The sequence below is a fragment of the Trichoplusia ni genome, chromosome 8 (assembly GCF_003590095.1).
Source record: "Trichoplusia ni isolate ovarian cell line Hi5 chromosome 8, tn1, whole genome shotgun sequence".
Lineage (NCBI taxonomy): Eukaryota > Metazoa > Arthropoda > Insecta > Lepidoptera > Noctuidae > Trichoplusia > Trichoplusia ni.
In genome coordinates, this window is record NC_039485.1 from 10995807 (window position 1) to 11011647 (window position 15841).

The 15841-nt window shown below is 39.6% G+C and overlaps 2 protein-coding genes across 8 annotated transcripts in view; one reads left to right on the plus strand and one right to left on the minus strand.

Moving 5' to 3' along the window:
- Positions 1-2173, minus strand: part of LOC113496810 (guanine nucleotide exchange factor DBS-like) — a 71355-nt gene extending 69182 nt beyond the window's left edge. For 2 of the 3 annotated variants that reach the window (XR_003400846.1, XM_026876158.1), the window contains exon 1: positions 1767-1932. Coding sequence is in view for 2 of the 3 variants with exons in the window: in XM_026876158.1 (XP_026731959.1) it covers positions 1767-1932 (166 nt within the window). In the remaining variant the exon portion in view is untranslated. Of the gene's footprint in view, positions 1-1766 lie in introns of all 3 variants that reach the window. The other variant, XM_026876148.1, reaches the window with a different exon arrangement.
- A 700-nt stretch (positions 2174-2873) lies between these two features.
- On the plus strand, positions 2874-15755 carry LOC113496976 (glycogenin-2-like). 5 transcript variants are annotated; one of them, XM_026876390.1, is made up of 10 exons: positions 2878-3113; positions 6626-6761; positions 7688-7862; positions 9170-9332; positions 9683-9809; positions 10165-10336; positions 11496-12494; positions 12745-13537; positions 13820-13862; positions 14649-14832. In XM_026876390.1, the coding sequence occupies exons 1-9, from the start codon at positions 3107-3109 to the stop codon at positions 13852-13854; spliced, it is 2607 nt and encodes an 868-aa protein (XP_026732191.1). In that variant the 5' UTR covers positions 2878-3106; the 3' UTR covers positions 13855-13862; positions 14649-14832. The 5 variants fall into 5 exon arrangements, with proteins under 5 accessions (XP_026732190.1, XP_026732194.1, XP_026732191.1 ...); XM_026876391.1 differs by having other exon boundaries at positions 14739-14825; XM_026876389.1 differs by lacking the exon at positions 13820-13862 and having other exon boundaries at positions 2874-3113; positions 14739-15755.
- The last annotated feature ends 86 nt before the right edge of the window (positions 15756-15841 follow it).

Here is a 15841-nt window from a genome sequence, read left to right on the forward strand (position 1 = left end):
AACAAAGCGCGCCAAGTTTAAAAAAAAAGTGCTTGTCTTCTGAACAAAGACGTAATATTAAATTTCAAAAATTTTAGCACTTGATTACCTACTGATCATCATTCACAATGTTCAACTTATAGTAAGTTCTTGAATGAAATCAGGAAGTAGCTACGTCAATATTTCAAACAAGGTGAGCACGAATTTGACTTCGATTCAACAGAAAAAGCCGGAAGCCGGATTCGGAAAAACAAAGATTGTGATAAAACCAGAGCCAAATTTTTGAGACATTTTAAAATTTAAAATATGTCTAAGTTGGTAATAAGAACACAATCCTCCACATTGTTATTAGATTAGCGCGCCAAAGGCAGTGTTTAATTCGTGCTAGTGTTAACTTAACACACGTTTTTTTAATTGTTAAAGAAAAATAAAACTACGTATAAGTATTATGAACATTACATAAGTGAAAAATTTAAAACGATAAGACTAATTAAGTGTTACTGTTTCATTAAAAATGTAAGGTAACAGGATACCCGATACTGATTCTAAATTTCGTTGTGATAACCCTTCTCTCGTTAATGCTGCAACACTTGTATGTATTCTTGAAGTATGATATTTACGATGGACTTGTGGAGTTGTGGGATATTAATTTCACCTCCTTACCTTACAGTAGCCTTTTTGTTATAAGGTAAAGACCCAAAAGCTGGTGGTAAAACCTAAACCACCGGAATACAGCTTCACTGTCTTTTACCGGTAGAAGAAAATTAAATACTAATTATTTTTCTACCAGAATATTTTCTTTCGTAGCAACTACAAACAACATAGTTTCGAGCTTTTATGCGTCAATAAAATAATACGGAAAGACTACGTGTAAATGGTAGGGTAACGTAGGGTTCGTTATAGGTATTGAGAGGGTCCGCAACGACGTGGAACATTCGACCGACACAATACTTATTAAGCCTAAATATGTATTTAGTTATTTAATGTTTTACAACAGCATGATTACGATTTCATTTATTGAGCAATCCTCGGTTCGGATCATTTTAGGTTTTAGTTTTACCCAGTAAGTAGTTATTAAATTAAATTAAATATAATTCCCGCATGCCCTAATTATACCTAACAAATTATTGAAAGATGCCTAAAATAAAATACTCATAATAATATATATATTATTAAATACGAAACTCTTTGTATTTTAACGAAGATTTAAATAATTTATTATCCTTAGAGGAGATACCAGTGCCACCATAACATCTATTCATTCATAACTGTAAATTTTAGAATTAATAATATTAGCGTCTTCGCGAATATTTTGTACCTACTCGCTTCATACTTTCACAGTACGTTCGTTCTAGCCGTAAGGTAAGTAAATTTTCATTGTTTATACCGCTTCTATTTTGAAAGTACCTAACGTGATTCATACTAATTTAAATAATAATTAAGTTAAATGCCAACTATTAAGTCTGTGATATGCGTATGATGCAGGTAGGTTATTTACACTTAGTAAATGTGTAAATGTTACTATGATTTTGTAAATAAGAAATTCACCTTATTTATTATATAAATACAATACTTAATTTGGTAGGTCCCATTATCTTTCAATTTAACACAAATTATAATACAGCGGTATTACAATTTATTCAAATGAAGAAAGAAGCAGGTACCTGCCAATAATTTCTATTTGCGTTTCTATCTATTTATTTACGCAGGTATAAAGTAATCGTGTTTATAATGTATGTATCTAATTTTGACGTCATCCTAGAACTAAAAGTTAAAGTCTTACTCACCAGCTGCTGCGTCTAGGGCGAAGCAGCTACTGCGGGACTTAACGACGGCAGGAGATGGACCATCAGGCCATTCCATTCTCTCCTCCATCGCCTTCGACGCACTTCTCTTAAATTGCTCCAAAAAACTGTCTATTTGCGTTTCTATACTAGTCGGGGAGTTGGCCATCGTTTCCACCGAAACACCGAAAACAAACACAACACGCTAACCCGCCGTTTACGACATTCTATGTTTAAAACACCCTTTCTTTGTACTCCATAACTATTCCGTAGTTACGGGTATCCCATATAATTTCGTATTGCATAATTGACCGTCATTTTTTTGCCGAATTCGTTCATCGACCCGCCTTCGCGTACAATAATATCAAAGAAGACCGCGGAACGTCCCCCGACTATGAAGTATACTACTGGATAGCAATGTAGGGTTGTAACGCCTGTTTAGAAAATGGTCGATTTTATTTTATCGACATATTGTATTCATGTTGTATATTAAATCAATAATAATGAAACAAAATACTAACTATCAACAAATATTTGTATTTTCTAAGAAAAGCTCGTCCAATATCGCACAAAAATATAAATAATAAATAAATTCATGACTTTCATTATTCAGTTGAAACAAGTGAAATAAAATAGCCTATATCATAATAAATACATTATAAATACAAGCTGACATTTGCTGACATTATTTCTACATTTTTTATTTTTATTTTTATACCTTGTTTTCTTTATAAAATTTCTATAAACGAATTCGACCCGTCGTAACTCTACATTAACTGTTTTAATTTTAAAATATCCACGTCTCATACTAGCCACCGGTCCTAAGTTTTCTCAAAAATTAAAACTATCGACGTTTTTTGGTCTATTCACATCTCTACGATGAAGTGATCTTACTACGGATACCGTTATGCTATATACAGCAACGAAAATAAAGCGACACCCACTGACATCTATCGATCGCCTTGAACAGCTGTTTGAAAATACTTCACGAAGTTGCCAGTTTATTAGATTTTTTTTGGAAATGAAGAGAATGTAATCTTTCTCGATTTATTATTTCTCTCGTTTTTTTCTCATTTTACTTGTAATGATGTTTAAATTAAATAGTTTTGATAAAATGTTTTGTGGTTATTTAATTTTTACGCATGCGTTGTTATCTCGGTGTGAGTTTGTTTGCGCATGCTGACGCAAGTGCGATAGTGTGAGTGCGAGCGCGGTGAGGGGGTCGCGGTTGCCGGTCGCGCACGCTGCGTGCATTATAGCTAGTACTGCGCGAAGAGCGCCTGTAGTTCGTGATACTAGAGGTGACTGGAACTGTCACACACGAGACTACACCCGGCCACAAAATGTCAAGTAAGCCAGAAAAGTTTAAATAATTCTAAAATCTTTACGTAATCTCCTAAACTCTTTTATTTATTCATAACTTACTTGAAAGAGTAGTAGAACCGGTAAATTAGAGCATGTTTAATAAATTGAATTAGATGTTTTCTAAAACTTATAGGGTAGTTATTTGTACATGTTTTGAAGTTGATTTCTTTAAATGTAACGAACATTTTTGCTTTTAGTCTTACTAACTTTTCTATTATATAAACCTTATCCCCAAATCAAAGTGGGTATCAGTTTAGTATTAAAATTACTAAATGGAAAAGTGTCTTGAGTGACGTGTTTAAATATATTTTTAGATTAATTACAAACATTACAGTTTGCTGAATTATATTATGTACAAAGGAAATGATTTATGGAAGGCAACTTGATGTTGAAGAACATTGAAGTCATGTGCCTTTAGCAATATTTTTAATCGCAAATAAAACGAAACTAACACTGACAAAGTGGTTGTCTTTTGCGCAGTTTCGTAAGTTAATCAGTTTAATAGATTGGCATAATTAAAAAAATAGAATTGAATAAGTATGTAAGAAAGCCGGACAACCTTGAAATATTCTGGTCTAGCATGTGTCCGTATCTTTATTGACCCCACATACGATACGTCAGCTCTACGTTAACAGCAATTGATTGTGTATTGTTCTACCCTACGTTGAATTTCTACCGTATCAAGAGTAAGATCGTAAACAGTGTGTCGTTCGTTATCTACTATGTATAAATACCTACATTCATAAACAGAGCCTATCAGCTATCAACTGAGCGATATTAACTGTCATGTCATTTTTTTTTATCGGTATAGCATATCTCATCTGTAGTTTGTGATGCATTTTTCTCCATATGAGGTCTACAAAAATTATATTCGTGGATCCTATCCAAGTTCCACGATCCCAGAGTAAGACAAAAATGGAAGCTCTTAAGGTTTCTATTGTGGTTTACCATCACTGTACTTGGTGACATAATACAATTATAGGATCGTATTGGTTTTTATGCTTGAGCCTTGTGGCTTGATATCTGATACTGAGTGCGGACCGCAGTCTCATGCGACCCGATTGCGGCTTCATTGGCGCCAGCAAAGTACGATCAGATATATTGTCCTATACTTTTCATATTTCTTTCAGTCCTTCGTATCCAGCGTTGTCTTTGTTTTCCCGAAATAGACATCCCAGAAAGGTTGAATACAGCCATTTGCATAATTCAAATCGTCTATTTCATGTTATCGACGAATTTAAATTCGCAGAACATTTTCCTTGTTTAGTTTTATAGTACAATACCGAGAAAGATTTACGACTGAGTACTAAATGCGGACCCAATGCAGACCAGTTGAACTTTCTCTAAACGACTAGTTTTAGTCGTCGATTTTCACTTTACATACCTGAAAATTCAATAATGTCCCAGTGAAATGCAAGTCAAAGACTTCGCATAGCGTGTGCATCATTAATGCGAACTTGGAAAGTGTGGATTCCTCAAGCAAATTTTCTTCGGCAGCGAGTTTTACGTTAGAATATCTATGTGTGACAATATAAAAAGATGAACACGTCATCATTGCATTCCTTTATTCTGTTAAACGGTCGACTGCCCGCGTGGTTCCATCCCGCCGGACCGGCCGCACCTAAATAGAAACCGCAGGGACATTGCTCCCGACCGCGTCTGATCCTGCCAGCCATCTCAACTCTCGAGTGCCTTGTTGGGGTGCCTTTCGACAACAGAGAATCCTACATATAGATATGCAACTTGTGACCGCCTTAGCCACGCAAACACTTTTAAATGTCCTGCTATATCCCATGTTTATTGCGGCTTTGATGTTTCGGGAAATAAATTGACGGTTAACGATGTTGATAGACCATTAATGTTAAAAAATAAAAAATGTAATGAGCATTTATCTGGCCACCAGAATGTGGCCTCGATCACTGACGGAACTTCCTGAGTTAAAATTAATTTCAGGATTTCATGTTTTACGACTTTGATGATGGGCAGGCATATTTGATACTTTTTAAAAACAAATGAGTTTATTGAGTTTAACTACTTGAAATCCATTCAGAAATTGAACGCAAACAGATAAAGTAGTTACATTGGTGTTTTGCGCACGTGGGGAATGTCCACGCGTCAGTCCCGTCAGTGCACAGTATAAGTTACGTCGGTCGCTAAGACTTATTACAAGTTTAATTGTGGAATACATAGGCGTCGACGGGCTCGACACCAAATATCTAACGCCACACAGTAGTTTTATTTTGAATTTTATTTGTGTCGCGCTATTTCGGAACCGAACGTGCGGCACTTGTCTATTACATGGTGGTATATGTAAAGGCCCACGCAGGCTAGACGAGAGTTATTCCTGTGTATTTAGAGAAATTTGAGTCCACTAACTAGCACCAGTTCTTCTGGCTGTGTTGGCGATTTGTACAACAAGCGCTTTTAAATTAGATTGGAAACAAATGTAATTCAATTAATCTCATGTCACGTCAATATTTTACATTAACAATGACTAGACAATAAATACTGTAACGACCCAACAGACATAATGTCCAAGTCAATTATATGAACACGTGGTGATATTGACACTTGACAGGTAAAGAAATAATAGTGCGCATACGCATCCACGGCGCCAACTCCCGTAGCACGTGCCAACAATATATGTACCCACTAATAAACATATGTGTACGTCTTTCTTGAGAGGAAGAAACTGCGCACTTCCTCATAGCATTTTACGATGACGACGCCTGGCTTGAATAGACAGAAAGCTAAAATATAGATCGACGTAATCCGCCATAATAACGTTTCTCCAGTTATTTTAGATATTTACGTCTTTGGCACCAAAGGCGAATCCAGAAATGCGTGTTCGTAAACTAAACATAAATTTCAAATTTTATAATTTTCGTAAATTAAATTAAGGATACCAATTTATAACCTCCTGCGCAATAGACATGTTGAATGTGTACATGAACATTCATGAGCTTGTCATCTTTGAATGTAGAACATTAAGAAATTATTTTGGCTAGATGTTAATGTAATTTATTAATTTGTGGTTTGATTTATTCTTTTGTTTTACCACGTATATATTACACACCTATCAGTCACACATAGCAATCCATGTTAGTTAAATTTAGTTGATCCTCGCGTGGCAAACTATTATGGCAGATCTCTACAAAATCAAGGAGTGGTGATGATTTTCCCCATTTTTGTTGGCGTTAGGGAGTTATAAGTTCATTGAAATCATTTGTGTAGTCAGGAATCGTGATATACGCCTTATTTTAGCTTTGTTCACTTTTTTTTAATGCTAAATAACCAAAGCACTTTTTACACCATTAGTAGTTTAACAATATCTAAATGATTATTAACCTTCTTCTCGTGTATGCAAATTCCAACGTTTTACTTAATGTTTGCCTGTGACCCAGCCAAAGTTAATACAGCGTTGTTTGAATTGACACCGTGTTGCTCGTTAAAGTGTATTGGTTTCCTCTTACAGTAAAATTATCGTTTGTGTTCAGATCGAGCATGGGTGACTTTAGCCACAAACGACTCGTACGGCCTGGGCGCCCTGGTGCTGGCGCACTCGCTGCGCCGGGTCGGCTCCTCGTACCCGGCCGTGGTGCTCATCACACCAGCCGTCACTGAGCCCATGAGGTATGTCATAACAAATATTGACGAATATTATATTATTTTTATTGACTGTAGGAAAACTGGCCATATACCGGGGCAAATCTGAGAAAAGAAGGGAAGGATCGCAGTGCAGTGGGACACAAATGGCTTATAATGGTAAAGATTTTCAAGAACCATTTTTTTTATTCGCATATGAAGCTTGGCACAAAGATCCAATGATAAAATATTCCTATAATATTTGGCTATTGGTGTACTTGAAAACAAGCTGTAATGCTCAAGATAAGATGTTACTCGTACACGTTTTTGTTGCAATAATTGAGAATTACGATATCTAAAGTGGATATTGCTGCACTATTTTTAGTTAGCACCAAGTAACGACGTTTCTTTGTGATATTGTTTGGCTTAGGCTAGGTTTACAGTACAATTGTACTGGCATGAAGCAAATTGTCTATAACCCACACTCTATTAACCAGGCTTCAATTAATTGCGGTGTGTTCAAGACGTATTTTTATATTATTTGGAATTTGCAATTAAATCCTCAATAATTGAAGCATAAACAAGAATCACGAACGGTGGATCTTACTGAGCGTGGTACGAGATAACGCTTATTTTTAAATTGCGGCTGATTGTATGATTGCCGAAGCACAGTCAGACACTATTATCACTGTGCCATTATATTTGAATTTCAATTTTCAATAAGGTAAATAATTTATGCATCGGTCAATATTAACTCGTCTTGTTTTAACACGTTCGAAACTTGTGTAAAAACTATGTTTCTAGGTAAGTGTGTACTTGTAAAACGGAGCCAATATTGATTCTGTCACGAGCCGGTTCAAGTCAAATGGAAAGTCGTCCAATGACGAGATTAATCTAATCTAAATCTCGAATCTCTCATAAAAGTAAAGATCCACATATTTTAGTAATTATGAATTTTCGTTGCGTGTTCTCAGAGACCGTCTTCGCGCAGTGTTCGCCGAGGTGATCATAGTGGACGTGCTGGACTCCGGCGACGCCGCCCACCTGGCACTGCTACAGCGCCCCGAGCTTGGCATCACTTTCACCAAGATCCACTGCTGGAATCTCACCCAGTACGACAAGTGCGTGTTCCTGGATGCCGACACATTGGTGAGCTTTTTGGCATCAGTCTCAGACGCATCTGGCTTCTCTAAAGTTTAATTAATGAGCGTCCTATAACGCCGACAGCGTTAATCGATTAGTATAAATAAGATCGTACGCCTAATTCGTTTCGTGGCTGTGATTTAGTAAACGGTTTGATGTCCTTATGTCGTCTTCGCTATCAATATTCATTTCAATGTCCAAGTTCGTCCGAAGCGCACCGGATCAGTCAACCGAAAATGTGTAGAGAGGAGGTATATTTTTCGCAATAATAAAGAGCAATTGTAACGTCGTTTGACCAGCGGTTGTTTCAATCAGACCTGCGTTGTAAAAGTGGTGTCAAATGAATGAATGGCCATCATAAACTGTTCGAGTTCGCACTCAGACTTGACAGAAGTGGGTGGGTCCATTAAAATGAATTTAACATTGATGGATAGACACTAGACACTTCTTTAGTTTACTCAGCCAAAATTGCAAATGTTTGGCATTTCGATGTGTGATGTCACAGATGGCCGATGGTACATGTCTCAACAGACGTTGTATCAACATGTATGTTGTAAATTGTTTTTAATTTTCAATTAACGACCGTATGTAAAACTCGTAAATCTATTTCGATCTGTAACTGTTTATGCGATAAGAAAGTCAATGTTACCGGATGTGGACGTTAGTGCAGTAACACGAGATGACGAGACGCATAACCGTGGCCCAAATATTTTGTTCCCGACAAATTTGGATCAGCTCCAATATCTTACACTTTCATTCTTCAGTTTTTTAAGCTTGCGTACCATCGAAAGTGATAACATTCATAGATGAGTATGCATGCTTGCAATCTTTTTATCGATATAATGCAATTGCATAATAATATATTATCGGCAAGGAAATTATTATGAGTGCTTAGGGTCCAATAATAAACAAAGTGATAGCGTCTAGATAGAATCCATTGACTCGCTGAGTTTTTTTATTTATCGCAGGTTATTGTGTCAACTATTTTTTATCCATGTTTAAGATAAAGAGTTCTCGATAAAAATAATAGTCATTTAATGTTCCACACGTGAATCGCAGCAAAGGAAAACTTTTAACGAGATATTTTATATTCATTTATGGAGTAGGCCTACGTATGTAGTCAGTTTCTGTTCTATTTATTTGTTTAGTTAAGACTGGTTTCTCTGAATTCTCTGACTTATTAGTTAAAGGACTCAATATGAAACGACCTGCAAACGCTACCCAGCACTGCGCTGCACTTTTTGTAGCGACTTTCAAGTCGAAGTATGGTTTATGCATATTTTTTCTTTTACATTTGGCTTGGTGTATTGTAGGTAGTCCAAAACAGCGATGAGTTGTTCGACCGCGAGCAGCTCTCTGCGGCTCCCGACGTCGGCTGGCCCGACTGCTTCAACTCCGGAGTGTTCGTGTTCGCGCCCTCCGCTGATACCTTCGCACAGCTCATAACCTTCGCACAGGAACGGGGAAGCTTCGATGGTGAGATCACACTAAAGATTTCAAAATGGAAGGAGGCAGTTGCATAGCAGGGAGACATTTATAGGCTGATAATAATATTATAGAGATTATATTGATATTGCCCATAATATAAATGTAAAATGCTATCGTATTCAATTTACATAAGCCATAAAATCTTCATACATGATTTCCCACGGATATATGAAAAGCAATTTATACAGCTGCTATAAATACAACATGTTTTTATTTAAACTGGCACGTATCTGCATGGCACGCTGAAACGAAATGTGTTTTGTAGAAATTGAAGTTTCTAAGCTAGAGACATTTTGTTGAAGATTTATCAACATATTTCTTTGGTTGTTTTATGACAGGTGGTGACCAAGGTCTGTTGAACTCGTTCTTTTCGGACTGGGCTCATGGTGACATCAACAAGCATTTGCCGTTCATCTATAACGTAACATCTGCGGCCTTCTACTCTTACCTGCCCGCATTAAAACAGTGAGTACTATTTTGGCTGAAAATTATTCATGACTTAAATGGTAGTAGTAGATATTTTTCTCATGAATTTAAAAATATTGTACTATTATTTTAAATTGGTTCATAACGGAGAAAGTGTTTATCTTGCCAGTTTGTTTCGCACGAGCGATATTACCTGATGCATTATGACGCCTGAGATTGACGTTGGCAATCACATACGCATACATAATATGTAACTTTACGCAATGGCAATGTGACTTCGATCGTCTTACGAATAATTTATATATTGAACTGGAAGAATTGTTTGGAAGTTTAAATCCATTTTAGGATAAATTCAGTTCTCCAATTGCTAACTCCCCAAAAATGCGTCTTACAGCTTTGGTCAGAATCTGAAAATTATCCACTTCATTGGCGCCGCTAAGCCGTGGCTCCAGCAGTTTAACTTCGAGTCTGGTTCCGTGGACGCTCCCGATCACATTCGCGGCCTCTTGCAGTTGTGGTGGGACATCTTTGTGGGCCACGTTCACTCCCAGCTCGATACCGGCATGGTAAGCCATTCAACACCTATAAAAATAAAACATACCTCTCCAATTTGACTGTGGGATAATCTTTACTATTTTCAAAAAGCCAAACCTTATACAATTCTCTCTAAAAATATCGGCTATGGTGATCTTGTCAGAACACGAATATGAAAGTGAATTAGACTATAAATAGAATGATATACGTCAAACAATGTTTAGTCATACGTTCGCAGATATGTTTAGGTGTGCAATGAATCGAAATAGATCAAATGAAATCGATATTTCAGCGTCGAATTACAGCAAAAACGATACATTCAATTGTAACCTCAAGATGTCTAAAGTATTGCATATTGCGATTGGGTTAGATATTAATATCCAATATCGTTTACACAATGTTGGAATCGATCCCTCTTAATGTGGTTTTCCCTGACCACAAATATCTCGTGGTGCCTCACGCTGGCCAGTAAGTCGATCCATTGTCATTACGGCCTCCGATCTGAACACTACAACATGTTTTCCAAGCATTCACGGAAGGACTCTAAAGTTGCAGAGGTGAGAACACTTAAACAACTTAAAGCTTTTGTCCTTTCGTTTAGTCTTTCAAACTGTTACATGCGTAGGTAATTTTAATTTACTTTATTGTCTTTTCTGTGTACAGCACCTAATTAAAAACTTTTCAATCCCTGAGTGACTAAATAGCAACTTCCAACCTATAACAATAGCTTGCACTCTAAGCTTGTGCACTGTACTTACTGCTACTTGACGCACTTTGTATGAAGCATTTTTTACCCGTGTGATATCATGTTTCTCCAAAATACTAACATTTTCTATTTTGTTTTATTTACTTGTCTGTTGCTTTTCGCACGGTTTGTTTAATTTCTGTTTGGGCCTGAGTAGATGGTGTTGGTATTTTGGTAGAATACACACCGCGAAACTCAATAAACATACCTTGTTAAATTCATAAATAGAAATAAATTATTAAAAAAGTTTTACTTTTCAAGTTTAATAACGCTTTAGTCCGTAGCTTTTTTGTATGTTTATTCAGTACCGCAAATTAAATAATAAAAACTAATAGTTGTTGCTTGGACAAAGTTTTTGCACTGTGTTGTCGAATAGCTAGTGCGTGAACTTAGTTCAAGTGTTTGTGTGCATGCATACTACTGAGCTGTTTCACTTCAACCGATAGGTTGAGGTGGAGGACACACATGACGTGCCACCAGCATTACCGCTACATGACGTCCGACACCAATTCCGCTATCAGCCCACTCTCGATCCGGAATCAGAATTCGCGTGGCACCATCCCGATGCCCAGACCCAAGAGGATACCTGTGATAAACATGTAGATATAACTGAATTTCACGATCCTTGGAACGTTTATAGAGGAAACATTCCTCCAAATACAGAAGAAACAAATAGTAATTACGAAGAGTTAAGTAGAATAGAAGACCAGGAAGAATTAAGAAAATACGCTTGGGATTATCAGGCTCAAGAACCTCCGTCCACGTATACTGAACAACATTTTAGTCAAGACAAAGAAACCAACAACCAACCAACAAACCAAAATCAAACACATTATACAGATGATTGGCAACATAACCATTTCGAATACAGTCAGGATGAACACAAACATGACGGCCACTGGCATCATGAACATGGCGAACACAATCATGACTGGAGCAACCATGATACTCACCAACATACGCACACACATGACAATCAGATACACAATGTCGGTCACGTACAACACAATGAAACTAATTATTACCATAATTATAAAACACATGAACACACTGAACACCAACACACTAACACGGAGTCGTATATCCCTGATAGTCATCAACTCAATGAAATTTCAGTACACCATATACACATAGATAAAGAAAAGAAACGTAGTCGTCGTAGTCGCAGACTGACTCGCATTGACGTATGTGCTGAGCACGGATATATGAATGGGGATGTCTCAGTGTCTGAAAGCGACGAATACGACGACGTAATGCCTAGGCACCCCTACGATGGATTCTACTTAAGGCACAGAGTTACAATTAACGCTCGTGGAAGAAAAGTATGTTCGCATGAAATACCACCCACTCCATCTCCGTCGCCACCCAGTTCTCCGTCACCAACTAACGATTTTGCAGAGTTTACTGAAGACGAACCCTTGGAATTTAACGACTTGGATTTTCAAGTAAGTTATTATCTGAAACTACCCTTCATGGCGGACCTCAGGTAAAACTTTTTAATTTTAAGTGCTTAATGCGTGAGTGATTTTCCACTTTATGTAAGCCAATTTTGCACATAAGCTTTGCATGCTAATAATACGTAGTTAAGATTTCTTTGCACGTTTTAACTTTTTATTAATATTTACCCGCAGAAATCTTCAAAGTGATGTTTTCTTTTGTCATTTTTAAACTACATAAAATTGACGTCTGTTACAGAGTGGCGTTGCCGGTAACTTGGCGCGAGTGCAGCCTGGCGGCGCAGGCCCGCGTGAGGCTCTTGACGAGCTGACACGTCGCCAGGGATGGGAAGCTGGTAACATTGACTATATGGGCGCAGATTCCTTTGATAACATTTGGGCCAAGATTTCGCAAACCCTGAGCCAGCCACGTACTTCACCTCCAAAGCAGTCTCCTCCTAAGGAACTTGCTCCTCAGCAAGCTCCAGAGCAGGTAGTAGTTCAGTCCGCGGAAGTTGTACAGGAACCAATAGCTGAGAAAGTTGAAGTAGCGAAGGAAGCCGTTCCTGTTGAAAGTGCGGCTCCAGTAGAAGCCGCTCCCGCTTCAGTGGCAGTCGCCCCCGCGCCAGTCCAGGCGGAGGCTCCTGTTGCGCCCGCGGAAGTAGCTGAGGTCCCAGTGCCTGTAGAAGCCGCCGTGCTTGTGGAAGCCCGGGTGGCAGACGTTGAGCCCGCTGCAACTGATGTACCAGTATCAGTTGAAGCAGTTGTTGTTGATGCTGCACCTATTGAAGCCGCACCTGTAGTGCCTGTAACCGTAGAAGCCATAGTCCCCGACGTGCCCGCTACAGTGGAAGCTCTCCCGGCTGTAGAGGATGCTGCGCCCGCCAAGGAGCCTGTTAAGGCAGAGGCACCAAAAGCAGCCGTCGTAGAAGAGCCGGCACAAAAGACTGAATCTCCTGTAGTGAGTGCCGCCGCTCCTAGCGCGGCCGACAGCCCGCCGCTGGCCACCACCCCGTCCAAGGAAGAAGCGCCTGCGGTGCCTGCTGCCAAAAGTGAGTATAAGCACAACGGCGACTGCGCCACCGAAGGTTAACAACAGCTTTGCACTGTCAAATCTCACCGAGTTCATTTGCAGTTTTCAGACTTTTACTAATATGTTATAGATTAGCTGCATCCGTTTTACGTGGTACGGCCCGCAGATGTATGTGAATAGCTTATACGGCCGAAACGTAACTCGATGTGTCCACATGTTTTCTTTTGTGCCGTTTTGTGATGTTTGGTTTTATGTTTATTTTATCAGCATAAGTTTCAAAATTCGTTGTTATTTCACCCAGCTTCCGAGGAGGCAGCACAAGAGACGCGGCTTTGATAGACCAGGTAATACTTATTATTATACTTGGACTCAATGCAACTTCAAACTGCGCTGAATATGGGTTGAGGTGGTGGAGGAATATTTTTAGCTATTAAGCTTATACATTTCGTGAAGTCCATCAATCCTTTACCCAACGTATATGTCACTTTACATCGGATTCATTTTTTGGCTTCTGAAATATATACATTTACTTAATTGAAATTCCTTATTGTTCTCGTAATTCTCAACTAATTTTTCCGTGGATGTTGGGTTGCGTCCAAGTAGACAGCGGGGACGTTTGGACTCAGGCAGCTATTTCTGGAGAAATTATTGCGATTTCTTCCTTTCGTTTTAGTCATGCCAAGATAATTAGCTGAATGAGTTGTTTCTGTGCAGTTGCATCTGTTATGATACGATGCGACTTCGCATGTTTATGTGATGCACTCTCATAGAGATCCTTATAATTCCGATCATTTTGCGCTCTTGACGGAATTGTAACGATCGCTGTAAATGTTTTTGTTTACACATTGCAAGGAACATTATTCAATGCTTTTCATAGTGGCGCACCTTCACGTAGTTGTACCAGTTATCACACAAATGTAATTAATCATTACAACTGTTCCATATTACTTTGACCTAATTACAATTATAATGGCTCGTTCACCTTGCCAAGAACAAAACCCATGAATAAATAATAATCCTTGTAATGTCCATGAAGCTTTGAAACTCCTCTAAACTGACACATTTCTAACTTTCCGCTTGCATCGTTTCGAATAACCTTGTAGCTATGTTTTCCCTCGAATTTGTTCCAGGCGCTAACCGAGCTTGCTCTCTAATGTGACCGCCATACTAACGCCACGTCTAATCGCTCGAGAGAATAAAGGCGGGAATTGGTTGTGTAGCGGAGGAGCGTCGCAAACCCGCGGGGAAGCTGAAGCTGAGTCCCCCCGCCGCCGCCGACCCGCTCCCCACCCCCGACAGCGAGCTCGAGGACGCGGCCGCGCTCGCCAGCGACATCATCGCGCGCGAGCTGCGGGCCGTGGCCGCGCCCACCGTGAGCGCCGCCGAGCCCGCGCCCGCCGCCTCCCCGCCCGCCGCGCTCGAGCCGCGCGCGCTGCACGTCGCGCAGCCCGAGGTGCCCACGCCGCCCGTCGGCGCGCTCTCACTTGCACAGATCGGCGTCAAGGCACCCGCCAAGGGCAAGGCCACCACCGCCGCGCTCATAGAGTCCTCGGTCACGGACACCGCCCAGCCGACGACGCCCGCGTCCTCTTCCACGCCGACTTCGCCAGAGCCCGCCGCGCCTGGCGCACCTGCAGAGGCCGCCACTCCCGCGCAGTCAGCCACTGCCGCCGCGCCCGCGGAGGCTACCGTGCCTTCGGAGCATCCCACACCCGCGGAGCCCTCTGTTCCCGCAGAGCTCCCCAAGCCCGCTACACCAGCAGCGCCGGCTTCTGACCCGCCCAAAAAAAAGGTCGTGAAGAAGGTAGTGAAGAAGGACGCGAGCGGCGCAGACGCGCCCGTGCCGCCGCCCCGCAAAAAGGAAAAGAAGCCCAAAGAGAAATGAGCGACCGCGACGAGCTCCCGATAGTTCCTCTGTGCCATACTCGTAGCCTTTCATCTTATGTTAAATGTCTATTTAATTTTCGAATAATTATGCTTTTTTGTATCGCGTAATTCTTTTTACTCTTAATTATGATAGAAATAATTTTATACTCACTATCACACGGCAAATGTATTGTTTAGTTTGATTTTTATACCTTTACTTTTACTATTATATCATGATTTATTTATGTTTTTAACAGTGATAATCGGTTTTATTGTTCTGAACATTGATCTACCAAAGGACGAGACGTATTTATTGTATTTAAACGAAAGTTTTATGAAATTTTATATTAAAAGTCTATTTTGGATTACTATGACGTAGTTTTTCTTTCCCTGTCTGATCATAGTGTCCTTCTTCGACAGGTCTTACAAGTTTGCCGAAATACCAACCACTTACTAC